The 15,526-nt window shown below is 33.7% G+C and overlaps 1 protein-coding gene across 4 annotated transcripts in view; it reads right to left on the bottom strand.

Annotated features, from left to right (window-relative positions):
• LOC142345621 (uncharacterized) overlaps positions 1–15,526 on the bottom strand; it is a 41,142-nt gene that overhangs the window by 1,498 nt on the left and 24,118 nt on the right. For all 4 annotated transcript variants that reach the window (XM_075397767.1, XM_075397765.1, XM_075397764.1 and 1 more), the window contains one exon: positions 4,112–4,378. In XM_075397767.1, the coding sequence (XP_075253882.1) occupies positions 4,112–4,378 (267 nt within the window). The remainder of the gene's footprint in view (positions 1–4,111; positions 4,379–15,526) is intronic.

The following is a 15,526-nucleotide window of genomic DNA, read 5'->3' as shown; positions in this document are numbered from 1 at the left end:
TTTATCGGATCAGTGGTGTTTTAAATCAAATTTGCGAGTCATTTATCAAATTTGCGAGTCATTTATCGGATCAGTCGTTCTTTTTGTTCATTTCTTAGCAACGTAGAGAACTGCACGAGCCCAGTTCAAGATTCGACCCAAGCCAGATCTGATCAAGCTTTATCCAGACGGTAGAGTAGCTTCCAGACTCTGCCAGTACTCTGTGCTGTACCTGTACATCTGGGCAAACCAATTCATTCTAATCAAAGCTGGATTGGGTTGCGCACCTCAACCTAGGAGATTTAACACTAACGATAGTCAATTGAATGATTTTCTAGGAATAATTTCAGCTCTGACTTGACAAACAACGATATTAAACGTATATTTTTTTGCCTCTTTGCGTTAAGCTTCCAAGTAGTTACTCATCAACAAAATAGACCAAAAAAATACTATCGGAGCTAGTTTACAGCCAGGCTACTTTTTGTCCATTTCCAAACCAACTACTTTTTCGTAATCCTCAACGCCAAAGCAGTTTTTAGTACTCTATCATCAATTTCAAGTTCAATAACCGCAGTTCGAAGTGAACCATTGACACTAAATTATAAATCAAGAATCCGAAACTGTATAATTAAATAAAATTTGTTAATTACCACACGAATAAACGTGCTCACCTTTATTTTAATTAAACTATTATCTAAGTCATTTTCACGCATCATTAGCATTATTGAAAAATTGTTATCAAAACTGCTTCAAAATTTTTGTTCTAATTTGGCGAAAATTGTAATATAGTCGTTAATAATACACCGTCAAACAAATATAAAAGATGTTCTAGATTAAATGCTGTGAAAATTTTTTTGATTATACCATTGAACTTCTGCGTTAAAGGTAATGAACTCTGTAGAATATTTGGTGTTAAATACTTGATAATTAGGTGATCGTAAATTAGTGGAACAAAGAATTGACTACTTCAACAACTAAAAGGTTTAAAATTTTCGAATAGATTTAACAGACAAAATCCATTGCATTAAAATTGCTTATATACATATTTATCAACATGTATTCAAACAAAATTTGACACTGTTGCCGCGGTTTGCCTGAGAGAAAAAAAGAAAAAGGAAAATAGAACATCAAATTGAAGAAATTACTTACAAAAATGATTTTTAGGAAGTATATACTTGTTCATGTCACTTTGTTCTGCGCTGTTAACTAGGCAGAAAGAAAAACAAACAAGATGGCTCGTAGGAGTCTGTGCGTAGCACAGTATGTTCCAATATGCATCTCAAGATAGCAAAAATAAACAATAAATTCTGTCAGAGAAATCGTTGGCAGCATTCAAAGGCATCTAATGTGTATTGCAGAAAATTACTTATACAGTTTGAACCAAAAATGCAGTCTAATTTCGGCAGACGAATAATGAAAGCTCTTTAACGTATTCCAAAAAGATAAGCGGAGGGAAATTTGAAAGACACAGACAAACTTTGCAAACAAACACATCACACACAAAACACACACAATACTCAAACAAACACCAGCATACAAATACAAACCCCAATAAAAAACATTTAAGCAAATTTTGGCAACTGATCTTTACTCAAGGCTCGTCACCATTCATTTAGGTCTTCTTTGTTTTTCTAAATAACTAAGCGTGGACTTGTTGAGCCAAATGTATCATTAATTATGGTTTTGGCACTAAACGTTGAAAGAACACTTTTTGAAGTTTTTCGACAACTTTTTGTCATTTTTGATGTTTCTTGAGCATAATGAAACCATCAATTTTTCAAAGCTTCAAAAATCTGGTAGAGAACAAAAAACGATTGAGAAAAAAATTGGTGTTGGACAATATAACGTCGCATTTTGTCACAAATAAAATGTTTTTCTTTACTTTCAGGGTTTCTGACAATTTCTGCACTCTGAATCTATCGGTGTCCAACATTTTAAGGAACTAAATTTCTCTCAGAGCAACTTATTTCTCTCTTTCTCATTCTATCTTACACACAGAGAGAACATTACAAACACCAGTATTCCTAATATACACACACAACCACAACCACACACAAACTCACTTAGACACGAACACACAAATATCAACACCGATAACATAAACTTTTTATTAATCTCTTTTCCGATAACCAATCTTTAGCATTGGTTTGTCACCGTTGATTTTAATCATTTTTCAGCGCAAGGTTGAATGAGCACAATAGTCCAATTCACTTCTATAAAACTAGCAAAAATATTTTGAATCTAGATTTATTAAACATGTTTATGGAGCTCAACAAACTCTAAACCACAATTTGCAGCAAATTTTTCTAATTTTTTTCAGATTTATGACAGTGTTTCTGCAATCTGCTCTACTTGTGTATGACATGAAAGGGAATGTTAAAGGCTCTCCTTAAAGGCCGCTATTCTTACAACTGGGGAGTAATTTTGATCAGAAATGAGTACGTTGTTTTTCATTCTGGGAAGTATTTTTAAAGAAATGGAATGTTTCAATAATTTTGATGTGAACTGGAAAGGAAAAAAAACAACTTTTAACAAAACTGATTGTTTTAATGTGAAGAGTTTCGCTAGTAATAATCTATTCAGGTTTTTAATTTAGAAAAACGCATTCAGACTGCAAAAGATGAGTTCGAAGACCAATATAAAAATACAAAATAGTGAGAAACTTTAATATTTGATTTAAAAAAGTTTTTTAAAATTTACCTTGAATTTTTCATACTGATGATTCATTTAATCACTTATCCTCAATTTTGTTCGCATTTTGTTACTCTAGAATTGGTTAGCTGGAACAATTTGCCCTGAAAACGTAAAGAAAACAAACAAAAATTGAGAAAAAAATCAATCTTTATTTTTAAATTACAAATTTGGTTTTTATGATCTCCATTCCGTGAAACCTTTTGTTACATATCAACGGTTTTGAAAAAACTCAAAGTTCTGATGAATTAAGAAGAATGGTTTACAAAAACAACTCAAGAGATTACAAAAGAATCCAATTTTCTGCTTTTAATTTCAAATTTTCAAAATTGAATTTGGCTATTTTGAAAACTCTAATTTGCCTGAAGTCTTCTATCCTCAAAAAAATTGTTCGATTGAGAGAAACGTTGCCTCCTTTAAAAATTCATAATCAACAGATTTTTCAGCCGACTGTATAATTAAATGAACCGTTGGACTTGATATGAAACTATCAAATTTGAAGATGGGATAATTGAGCGAGAAGATCAAATAGCATTGGGTAAAATTGCATTCATTAAATTGTCATGCAACCATATTTTTTATAAACATCAAAGTTGTAACCATTGGCGTAGCAAATGCAATTTTTAGTCTTAATTTTTTTGGTCATAATTTTCGCTTTTTCTATAATTTAAATAAACTCCAAACGATTCACGAAAGATCAGATGGACTTTTTCTTCCTGATGTAATTTTGTTAGCCCCTTGAAAATATTGTTACTATCCTACTTAATTTAAAAACGTTTCCGGTAGTTTCCTTTCATTTGACAATAAAGATCTCTATTAGCTCTTTATTTTGTTTGTTTTTTCTTAAGGGTTATCTGAGCTCAACTTCGCCTCACCAGTTATTAATTGAAACACAATTTACTCTCTATGTGCATATGTTTATCTCTCACTACATTATGCTTGCTCTTTTTTCTGCTTATGTTAGTACTCATGCTTTTTTCAGCGATCTAGTTTTTGATATCTGGTTCACATCTCTCGAAAATTTTGGATTCCAGAAAAATCTGCTTGGTCTCGAAATATATTTTTTTGCTTCTCGGATACTTTTTGTGTCTGACTGGTTTGTCAGGGATTTTTTTGTCCGGACACAAAAATAGCCATCTTGTCTGAGCTAACTGTTGGAATTACATCTGATAGAGTCGATATCATTACTGATGACACCATTGGAATCTGACACGATTCATATTGATCAGATTTAGCTGTTTCTTTAACCAAAATTCTCTATGCTGACTTTCAAATTATCTAAATTCCCAAGCACGAAAAAGTTTAATACGATTCAAATATTTTTGCCTCCTTGATAACTCTCATGTGTATCGATTAGGGATTGGGGCATTGTCTGATAGAAAATATTTTGATTCTCGCTGGGGCTCGAACCCTCAACCTCCGGAAATTTTAAACCTCTCACCTGATATCTCATATGAGTGGAGCACTGTGTGCGATGACCAATTGCAATTCTAATGATGTTTTCATTCCTCTCGATATCCCATTTGACGTAATCTTCGACCTTCTCTAACTGAATTTGAACCCTGATCACGTACGTTTTCTTCATGTCCACGTCTTTTTTCATCATAGTGGAGGGAGCTGGTTCTCTCAGGGTCATGTTTAGGATGCGTTCTTTGCCCTTGAGCAGTTCTTGGAAACCGGAACCCAATCCGTAGAACTCAGACTCGACCTGAAAAAGAAATTTTATTGTCTTTTGTTCATATCCCCTCAAACCTCCCTCACCCCCCCCCCCCTTCCCGCAACCGCGATGTGATATTTTTACATGGTACGACTCTGTTAATTAATAATATAACATTTTATTACTGGGTCGTAGACAGTGCTGGGTCATTTTTAACAGCTTTTTCAAAATTTTTCACAACTGTTTCATGAATATGAATATATTTTTTACAGCTCTCTCGTTAAATTTGAAGCTGTTTCATTATTATTCAGAAAAATTTTCACAATTTCTTTCTATGTTTTCAATACTCAATTTCAATAATCCGTCGGTCTCAGAGCTATGGCAGTCTGTTTTTTTACTATGGTGTGATCAAAATTCACACCAAGTTTCACACCTTTCAGATTCTATCAGAATTATTTGAGACACCAGAAATATCCCGCTTTCCCCTGCAATGAGCAATGATGCAAATAGTCTCAATTTTTTATAATGCTTTCTAAATTTACATCCACAAATACAACTGAGAAGGAGGGCAAATCTACAAAAATTTATACAAGCACACGGCGACGCATTGGTTTGCTCTAATAAGCATAAGTATACATTTGGATGTCGCATCTTTTATTCCCTGGTTAAATTTAACCCTCCATATTTTGAAACCATATATTCTCAACCCTGTGTCAACCCACAAATTTCCCCAAAAAAATTCTTATTATCTCTAGTTTTGAATGTTAATTATAACAAGGCCGCTGGGTAATGTGCGATCGTACATAAGGTTCCGACCCCGCTCATCCACAATTTTGGCATAATTGTCTACAAATTGATGAAAAGATAGAAGAACACAAAAATTTCAAGTATTTTTCAAAAAAAACTGGTGTATGAACGAAAAGATAGCCTCCAAATCAAATATTTCAGTGGAAAAAATATGATGCATCAGATAGATGAGATATGCCGATACTAAGAAAACGAGCGAAGACGAACGGCAAAATCAAACAACAACAACAACAAACATTAATTACATCAAAAATTTATGTCCGTTTTAAAAAAACAAAACTTAATAACAATGCCAAAATAGCGTCAAATAAAACTGAAAATAAACAAAATAACTTGTAATTCACCAGAAAAAAAAATGGTTATTCACCAGTTCAAAATAAAGCCTGGTAACAGTTAGACAAAAAAGAACAGAAACTTTAAAGTTCGAAAATTCGCTGAATTTTTTTTAAAAAAACAATTAAATTCAAAGTAATGTAAACCATTAGGATCCAGCTAAAATATCCCATAGGTTTACAATTACCAATGCTTCTATAGAAGGGAATTAAGGATTCTTGGTATTCAGTTTTTTTTGCAGCTACAAAAAGAACAACAAATAGACAACAAACTAAAAATCAATTAAAACTTGCCAGAAAATGCTTTGGAAGCCGTAAAGCCATACTTTGGCCCCCAAAAAATATGTCTGATTGCACTTTCGTCGAACACTGATAATGTATTATGTGGCCGCTCATTATTGAAAATATGCAACAATTAGACAAAAATGAAAAAAAAATGCAAAATTATGTAATACTTGTTTTTTTTTCGAAAAAAATTTATTTCCAAAGACATAAAAGTCATTAATTACAAAATGAAAAATTTGAATAGGTTCGTTCATTCTTCAAAAAGAAGCCCTTGAGATCTGCAATTATCCAGAATATGTCTTACGTCTACAAAACGAACGTCAAATATGACAAAAATCAAAAATTCATTTACTTTTTTTGTGAAAAACCCGTGTGGAAGCCAGTAAAGTCATAACGAATTCTCCTAAAACATTAGATTTTGTGACACCAATCCCTTTTGACACCTTCTCTTGACAAAAATAATGTCATCTTAAAATTTTAATTAACGCGACCAGGTAAAAAACAGACAATAAAAGCAACGAAAGTGCGAAATCGAACTGTTTTGTTTTGTTTTTTCATTTAGGGAAACAACTGTTTTCAAAGTCTTGAAAGCCATTATCTATCTTCTGATATCAGAACATCGGCTCATCTAATCTTCCAGGAAAAGCCAATCAAACCGGGTCATTGTACAAGAAATTAAATACGACTGAAACGACAAAGTAAAAACGACAGTTAAAGACAACATTAAAAAATTCAATTAAATTCTTCGAGAAAGTAACTGTCGAAGCGGCAAAAAAGCACAATCTATATCTTTAAGGATTTAAATATTATCAATAATGCGTTATTTTGAACGCGAAAAATGTGTTATATGAACTGACAATAACGTGATAATTTGACAAAACTAGAAAACATGAAAAATGGGCAAACACATAAATATTTGTGTAATCTAGTAGTATCAAAGCCAGAACACCATAACTTAAGGCGTAAAACTGAAATAAAGACTATAAATGTCTTCAGCAGAAAGAAGGAGCACTCTTTGCTCATTGCTGACACGAAGCTACAAGTTGACCAAAGCAAGAGAAAAATGGAGGCAAAGTACAATAAGCCATTTTTTATTTAAAATTTAAAGATTTTAAAAGTCAAAACGACCATAAGCTTTCAAGCAATCAACTAGATAAATTAATTTTGAGCTAATTAGGAAGCCAATAGGACCTATCACTAGTGAGTCTTGATTTTAAATGTTCTGTTGTTTAATTAACATAAAAAAAAGATCGAATTTTTTTCATAAAAAACCTAATGACGACAATCCGAATAATTTTTGGATTGTAACGGTCCAAGATTGGTACATAACTAGTCCTACTAATGCTTATTGTCAGTTAGGAATGATTCTTTTTTGGAATATCATTGATATAGATATTTTGTTAGTTAAAAAATCAAAAATAAATGCTGCGTTTTTGATAATCAACGAATAAAGTTAGCAAAAAACGGCAACTCTATACTGCACCTTCAAAGGAAGTTGAAGTGGAATTAGCCCCCTTTTCAGTCTACAAAGATTGTGTTAGTGGTGTTCGGGTGTGCACGTCCTGCAAATTTAATCAGAGTGAACTAAAATTTCGTGCTGGTTTTGATGAAAAAGTCTGAATTTGTGAAATATTTAGCCGGAATTTGACAAAAAAAATTCAATGAAAAGAGCCGACAATATATTTTGTCTTTAAACGTAAAATCAACAACCTTTTCTTGAAAAGTTTTATTAAATTTTATCAAAATTGACGAAATTTAAGTCAAAAATTCCGAAAAAATGTGAATGAAATCAGCGGAATTCACTCTATTTTCTCGAAAGTTTAAACCTCGATATCTCCCTGTCAAAAACGAAAATCAAAGAAATCTTTTTAATTCCATATTCTACGCTGGACAAGCTTTCTAATGATATCAGTCTCAACTCTCTACGATGAATATATCGATCGGCCAAAATTGACTGAACAAAAAAAAACCATTTGAGTATAAAGTTCCTCCCCCCTCAAGAGGGGTCGGAACAATAATTATATCTTAATAGGAAAAAATAGGCTCCTAGCAACCACGCCCTCAAATTAATTTTAAATTCAGGAACCTACAATGCAAGAAAACAAATGAATAGAAAAATGTCAATTAACATAACAAAATTTATGATCCAATTAACGCTCTATAAAATAGGATGCACAGCAAAATCTAGCAATTGATTTTAAAATAATTTTTTGTCTTCTATAAATTTTAAGATGAAAACAAGAAGTAAACAAGATTTCAAAACAGTTCAATCCGTGAGATGCAACGCGTTGTTGAATCAGTGTTTTCACTTTCCATCTAATTAATTAATGTATTAAAAGAATATTGCGAATGGATAAAACGATTGACATAAAAAAACAACAAAACAAAAACAGAGACTGGTGAAATATCTAGTGCCCAATTAAGGAATCAAAAGACCAGGTTTTTTGACCTAGTTATTTAATTGATGCTTTATATTATTTCATTAGATCTTAAACAGAGGTTTTATCAACATCTCTATTTGAGTACAAAAATTTGGTTCTCACTTGACTATGTAAAAGTTTGTGGTCATAATGAGTCGAGAAACCATTTTCTTTACTCCCTCAATAGCTGACGGCAAGATTTGAAATATTTATGTGCCTGTCTTAGTCTACACCTGGTTTTATTAAAAGAACTATCAGTTCCAGGTGGGAGGTTAAGTACTGAGTTAAATTACACTGGCGAGGACCCTAGTTAAATTCGAGGCCAATTCTAAATTCTAGCAATTTTTTCAAATAAAAATATGAGTCAAACTAAAAAATTCCTCAACATCTGGGATCGATCTTGCGGCTTTCTCCAACCAAAGCCAATGGCCGACCAATTGCGCTACATGTCCTTAAACAGCAAGGAAACTTAGACAAGATAATTCTTTTGTCTATCCAAAACGCAGGACACGTTTTCGGGTGCAGCCAAATGCTACGACAATTTTTTATTGACTAGCCAAACTCGAGGACAGTTGTTTTATCTCGAGCAAGAGTCGAGGACATCACTTAACGTCTAGACCAGTTTTTTCATAACAACAATCTATCCATGGCAATATTTTTAGGACTTATATAGGTCAAGGAGGGTCTTTCAAAAATTCCAGTTCTAATCTAGGGTGTTTATCTTGTGAGAGAAGAATTGCATCATACTTTTATGATTGTTGAAAAATTATGCGGGTTACATATGATCTGGAGCAATTACTAAGAATGATAAATGACCTAGTGCGTCTACTAATCTTGGTTTAGAGGTACGCCATATGGGGTGTAAGTGTCCTAACTTAATCAAATGGTCGAGGCAACAAATTAATTGGACACAAATTTTTTAATACGATGACCTACGGTCATTTTTTACCCTAATGTCATTTGATACGTAAACTAGAGTCTGCCTTATGTTTTTGAAATTTTTTGAACTGATCGGTAGATAGACCAGGCTGTACAATTTTGTGCAGAAAAATAGAAGGCGGAGCCTTCATAGATACAACTACGATTGGTAAAATTGCAAAACCAGCAATCCAAAATCAGCAAAACAAAAAAGAGAGACTGGTGAAATATCTAGTGTCCAATTAGGGGATCAAAAGACCAGGTTTTTTGACCTAGTTATTTAATTGGTGCTTTATATTATTTTATTAGAGCTTAAACAGAGGTTACATCAATATCTCTATTGAGTACAAAAATTTGGTTCTCACTTGCCTATGTAAAAGTTTTAGGCCATACTGAGTCGAGACACCATTTTCTTCAATCCCCAAAAGTTGAGGGGCAAGAATTTAGGTAATTTTGTGCCTGTCCTGGTCTATACCTGGTTTCATCAAAAGAACTATTAGTTCCAGGTGGGCAATTAAATACTGAGTTAAATTACACTGGCGAGGACCCTTGTTAAATTCGAGGCTAATTCTTAATTTTAGCAAATTTTTCAAATAAAAATATGAGTCAAAATAAAAATTTCCGTCAACATCTGGGATCGATCTCGTGGCTTTCTCCAACCAAAGCCAATGGCCGACCAATTGCGCTACATGTCCTTAAACAGCAAGGAAACTAAAGACAAGATACTTCTTTTGTCTAGCCAAAATGCCGGACACGTTTTTTGGTCCAGCCAAATGCTACGACATTTTTTTTGACTAGACAAACTCGAGGACTGTTGTTTTATCTCGAGCCAAAGTCGAGGACATCGCCTACCGTCTAGACCAGTGTTTTCATACCAACAATCTATCCATGACAATATTTTTAGGACTTATATAGGTCAAGGAGGGTCTTTCAATAATTCCAGTTCTAATCTAGGGTGTGTATCTTGTGAGAGAAGAATTGCATCATACTTTTATGATTGTTGAAAAATTATGCGGGTTACATATGATCTGGAGCAATTACTAAGAATGATAAATGACCTAGTGCGTCTACATATCTTGGTTTAGAGGTACGCCATATGGGGTGTAAGTGTCCTAACTTAATCAAATGGTCGAGGCAACAAATTAATTGGACACAAATTTTTTAATACGATGACCTACGGTCATTTTTTACCCTAATGTCATTTGATACGTAAACTAGAGTCTGCCTTATGTTTTTGAAATTTTTTGAACTGATCGGTAGATAGACCAAGCTGTACAATTTTGTGCAGAAAAATAGAAGGCGGAGCCTTCATAGATACAACTACGATTGGTAAAATTGCAAAACCAGCAATCCAAAATCAGCAAAACAAAAAAGAGAGACTGGTGAAATATCTAGTGTCCAATTAGGGGATCAAAAGACCAGGTTTTTTGACCTAGTTATTTAATTGGTGCTTTATATTATTTTATTAGAGCTTAAACAGAGGTTACATCAACATCTCTATTGAGTACAAAAATTTGGTTCTCACTTGCCTATGTAAAAGTTTTAGGCCATACTGAGTCGAGACACCATTTTCTTCAATCCCTCAAAAGTTGAGGGGCAAGAATTTAGGTATTTTTGTGCCTGTCCTGGTCTATACCTGGTTTTATCAAAAGAACTATTAGTTCCAGGTGGGCAATTAAATACTGAGTTAAATTACACTGGCGAGGACCCTTGTTAAATTCGAGGCTAATTCTTAATTTTAGCAAATTTTTCAAATAAAAATATGAGTCAAAATAAAAATTTCCGTCAACATCTGGGATCGATCTCGTGGCTTTCTCCAACCAAAGCCAATGGCCGACCAATTGCGCTACATGTCCTTAAACAGCAAGGAAACTAAAGACAAGATACTTCTTTTGTCTAGCCAAAATGCCGGACACGTTTTTTGGTCCAGCCAAATGCTACGACATTTTTTTTGACTAGACAAACTCGAGGACTGTTGTTTTATCTCGAGCCAAAGTCGAGGACATCGCTTACCGTCTAGACCAGTGTTTTCATACCAACAATCTATCCATGACAATATTTTTAGGACTTATATAGGACAAGGAGGGTCTTTCAATAATTCCAGTTCTAATCTAGGGTGTGTATCTTGTGAGGGAAAAATTGAATCATACTTTTATGATTGTTGAAAAATTATACGGGTTACATATGATCTGGAGCAATTACTAAGAATGATAAATGATCTAGTGCGTCTACTAATCTTGGTTTAGAGGTACGCCATATGGAGTGTTAAGTGTCCTAACTTAATCAAATGGTCGAGACCACAAATTAATTGGACACAAATTTTTTATGCGATGACCTACGGTCATTTTTTACCCTAATGTCATTTGATACGTAAACTAGAGTCTGCCTTATGTTTTTGAAATTTTTTGAACTGATCGGTAGATAGACCAGGCTGTACAGTTTTGTGCAGAAAAATAGAAGGCGGAGCCTTCATAGATAAAACTACGATTGGTAATATTGCAAAACCAGCAATCCAAAATCAGCAAAACAAAAAAAAGAGACTGGTGAAATATCTAGTGTCCAATTAAGGGATCATCAGACCAGGTTTTTTGGCCAACTGTTGTCAGTTAGAGAGTTTGTCTTTTAACCTTTCTTCTTCTAATTTTTAAATAATATAGTTCTAGCCGAAACTTTCAATGAGTAGCAAAACAGTAATTTCCTGTACACTGCAATCAATAACATGATACAAAGGATTGTTTACCTTATATGCAAAAGGGCATTTTTAGTAACGTTCGACGGTGGCCTTTTCATAGCTAATACAGTCAACCCACAGACTTTTCATGAGTCTTTTTAACCAAATAACTTGGTCAGCACGTGGCTGAACCCAACCTTTATCGTCAACGCATGGTTAACACCGACGGTAAGTTATCGACACACTCTCGACACTTGCCATTATCGGAAAACGTGATCAATCCGGGCCATTAATGTTGACAGACAGTCCTTTCACGCCTATTATCGGTCAACCGGGGTCCTTTCGAGCTCAATATTTTTCGACCACGGTCTTTTCGTTAGTCAGGTTTTCAACTGTGGAACATCTTTGTAGTATGAATTGCTTCAAAACGATGCCTTTAAATAAGAAACGTTTCGAATTTACAAAAGACTACCTGAAAAAAGCCATCAGAATGATAGTGTAAAGAACTAAAATGAATATTACTAGACCAATGTAAAGTACTAGGCCATTGCATTTAATATGACCTTTACCGAATCTGCGTTATCGTCTAAATTAATTTTGCAGCTTGAAATTTCTAAAGTAATTATCAGTTTACGAGCCAATTTATTGTCCCTCGAGTTTTTTTTTCCAAAAAGTTTGTATATCAGTCAATTCAGATGCAAAGCTAGTTTCCAACATAAACTTGAAAGTGTTCAAATTTATTTATTAAATTTATAGTGTCAGTTGTTTTCTCAGTTCAATATTTCGTGCTAGAAAGTTGAGAGAGAACAACCTAATGTAAATTGTGCAGAAGATAAGCTTGATATAGCTTGACAAGAAGCTCTAAGTTCAACGTATACTTGGCTAGAGAAATGAAGCCTTGAGGAACAACAAAGAACGTGAGAACGGGTTATAAGAAATGTCCAAGTTCGAGAGCTTAAGACCATTCGGTGTCAATAGGTAGCACACTAGGCTTGCAAGTAAGAGACGCTGGTTCGAATCCAGTACTGGTCCTTTTTTCTCAGTAGTTGCACCTGCATAGACCCCCATTTTTTCTCTAAATCATTTTGAGAGATGATTCGGTACTTCTGATTTGCCTTATTTGTAACTGAAAATTTCACTTCATCTGGAAAAGTTTTCATGAAGTATCCGTTTCAAGCACAATGCAGACTGCAGTCGTCTTCAAATTCTATTGACCACTTTAAAGCCTCATTTTAATCGCGAGATTGCGACTATTACAAAATTAAAGGTCAAATTTACACTTATCGATGCGCGCATACGCAGACGCATTGATTAGTCTTTGCGCTTGCATATATAGATTAGACCACATGGGAGTAATTAAACATTTAAGAAAATAAAATGTAAAAAAATAGTCAATAATTAAACAAATTTGTTATTTTTAACGAGCTTGATCACAAAATAAAAAGACTATCAAAAGCTCACGGAGTTAATTATTATTTATTGTGACATTATTAGATAAAATTAGTCAAAAACAAAGAATGTCGAAAACAAAAAAATTAAATGGCAAAAAATAACGTTATTTTTGTTTTAGAATTCCTCATTGTGCGTTAATTGTTCCCCGGGTCGAACTTGGCGGTGAATTTTCGTAAGAATGGCGATGAAATGCCGTGATTTTTTTCCACCGCGCTCACCGCAATCACCGCAATTCTTATAAAAATTCATCGCATGCACCGCTTTATTAAACCAAAATCCTTGATCCGGGTCAGTTGAATAATTAACTGGAATAAATGTCGTATTCAATATTAGAAAAGAAAACAAGAAGAAATTTTTTGATTCTCTTGCCTTTTTAATTCCAATACTTTTTATGAATTTTTGATAGCATCATGAGACGAGACAGCATATGTAAAATTTAAGCTCACATCTGATACTTTAGAGCCAAGTTTGAGGAATTTGGTGCCTTATATTTTTCAGTTCTTTGAGTTTGCACCCGAATTAAAAATCCGGCGAAGACTCGACGGTTGTAACAGGTGTAGCATTCTATCTAAAAAGCAAGTTTCTTTTATTAACTGTTTCGATTGATCGTAGATAAAAGTTTTACAGAAATGCTTACGGATTTAATGGCTTCGACGCATTCTTCCCGCAATTTTCTACTGGATTTTTGGTTTTTGCCTGTTTATGTCGTTTTCATAGTTATAGGGTTTTCTTGTTGATGACTTAATTGGTGATCTATGAACGACAGATATTATTGTTTTCCCATCGAGGCATAATTTGGCGTATTTATTGCTTTCTGTTGAAAGCTCTTGCATTTAATGCCTCTGATACTACGCTAATGGTATCAAGACTTTTGAAATTATTGGGTTTTAAAAAATTGACGAATTTGTGAACTTAGCCTCATTATTTCTTCTGTTTGTCTCCAAATTTCACGTACGAGTACCTTCTGCTTCGTATTTAAGAAAGTAAATTTCCGTAGATACGATTTAATTTGACTGTTTTTTTTTGACTTTGTTACTATTAACAAACAGGTTGCTCTTAAATTTTTATCTTGAGTTTTTGCCGTATTTTGTTTTGTTTTTGCTTAATTTGTTTGTTCTTTTTTCTCGTAGTTTTGTTGATGGCAAATCTCATGAGCGCTTTAGTGCGGCATGTCATTATGTAATTTACATAGTAGCTTAGGTTTGTAACGGTTTCTTAACTTAAAACAACTGTTTTTGAACATCTCTTCATTTGGTTGACAATTAAGTCAGAAATGTAGATGCGTGCGGGACGAAACATTATGTTCAAGCGCACCTTACCGAGCCTCTTTGTTGGGGTCTAGCAGCTTTATGCTGCTCTGGTTAACTTTGGTCTGTCAATTTCGGAAACTCTTTTTTGGGACATACAAAAGGCACCATTAAACTATGAAACTCGTTAAAGCCGAACCAAATTTTGCTCAGATTTTTAGAAAATCTCCTTTTGTAAAGAAAAAGCTTAGAGTGAATTATTCCAGAAAATTTTTCAAATTGTCGATATTTCCAACCCTATTTTTTATTACGCGAAAACAGACTTTAAATAATTTAGAGCAGCCACTCGCGATGTGGCCAAGTTAATTTTTGCTCAAAATAAAGCAGATTCAAAAAAATCTGAAATGTGATACATCCTTATGTTGAGCTTTGATTATTCTTTGGAAAATATTAGACATGTTTCGAATCAGATGCACAGCGAACTTGTTCATTTCCTAACTAATGGTTGTGTCAATTAAAATTCATTTATATTTCGAGTTCATATCTTCTGTTTTTTTCTCAACTTTGTTGTTATCAGTTTATGGTTGAGAAAATTGTTGAACTCTTAAAGGTGCGAATTATTTCAAAGATGTAGTTGAATTATTTATAACTGATTGGTTCACGTGTTTACGGAAGTGTTTCAGACATCGGAAAAGAATCTCGTTTTCATTCATCGCGGAATCATTTGTAATAGCTACCTTCAATTTTAGAATCTCATTATAAATTGAAAAGGCGAGAACAGCGAAACTGAAGGTCAAGTTTGAAATTATCGATACTAACACACAAACACGCCGACGCATTGATCTGTTTTCAAATTTTCATATGGATTTGCTTGTTCACGGGAACGATAACGAGACCAAACTAGACACGCCCTCAGTAATTAAAAGAGCATATCAATTTTAAAAAAGTGTTGAAAAAAGAACTAAAACTAAAACAAGCAGGATTGGCAATGTGCGTTTGCACACTGTTGCAAACTATAAAACAAAAAACAAAATTATTGTTTATGCTCCTGTTCAATGCAAAAGTGG

The sequence above is a fragment of the Convolutriloba macropyga genome, chromosome 9 (genome assembly GCF_964194025.1).
Source record: "Convolutriloba macropyga chromosome 9, txConMacr16.3, whole genome shotgun sequence".
Taxonomy (NCBI): Eukaryota; Metazoa; Xenacoelomorpha; order Acoela; family Convolutidae; genus Convolutriloba; species Convolutriloba macropyga.
The sequence above is the reverse complement of the archived record's forward strand: the minus strand, read 5'-3'. Positions and strand labels throughout refer to the sequence as shown.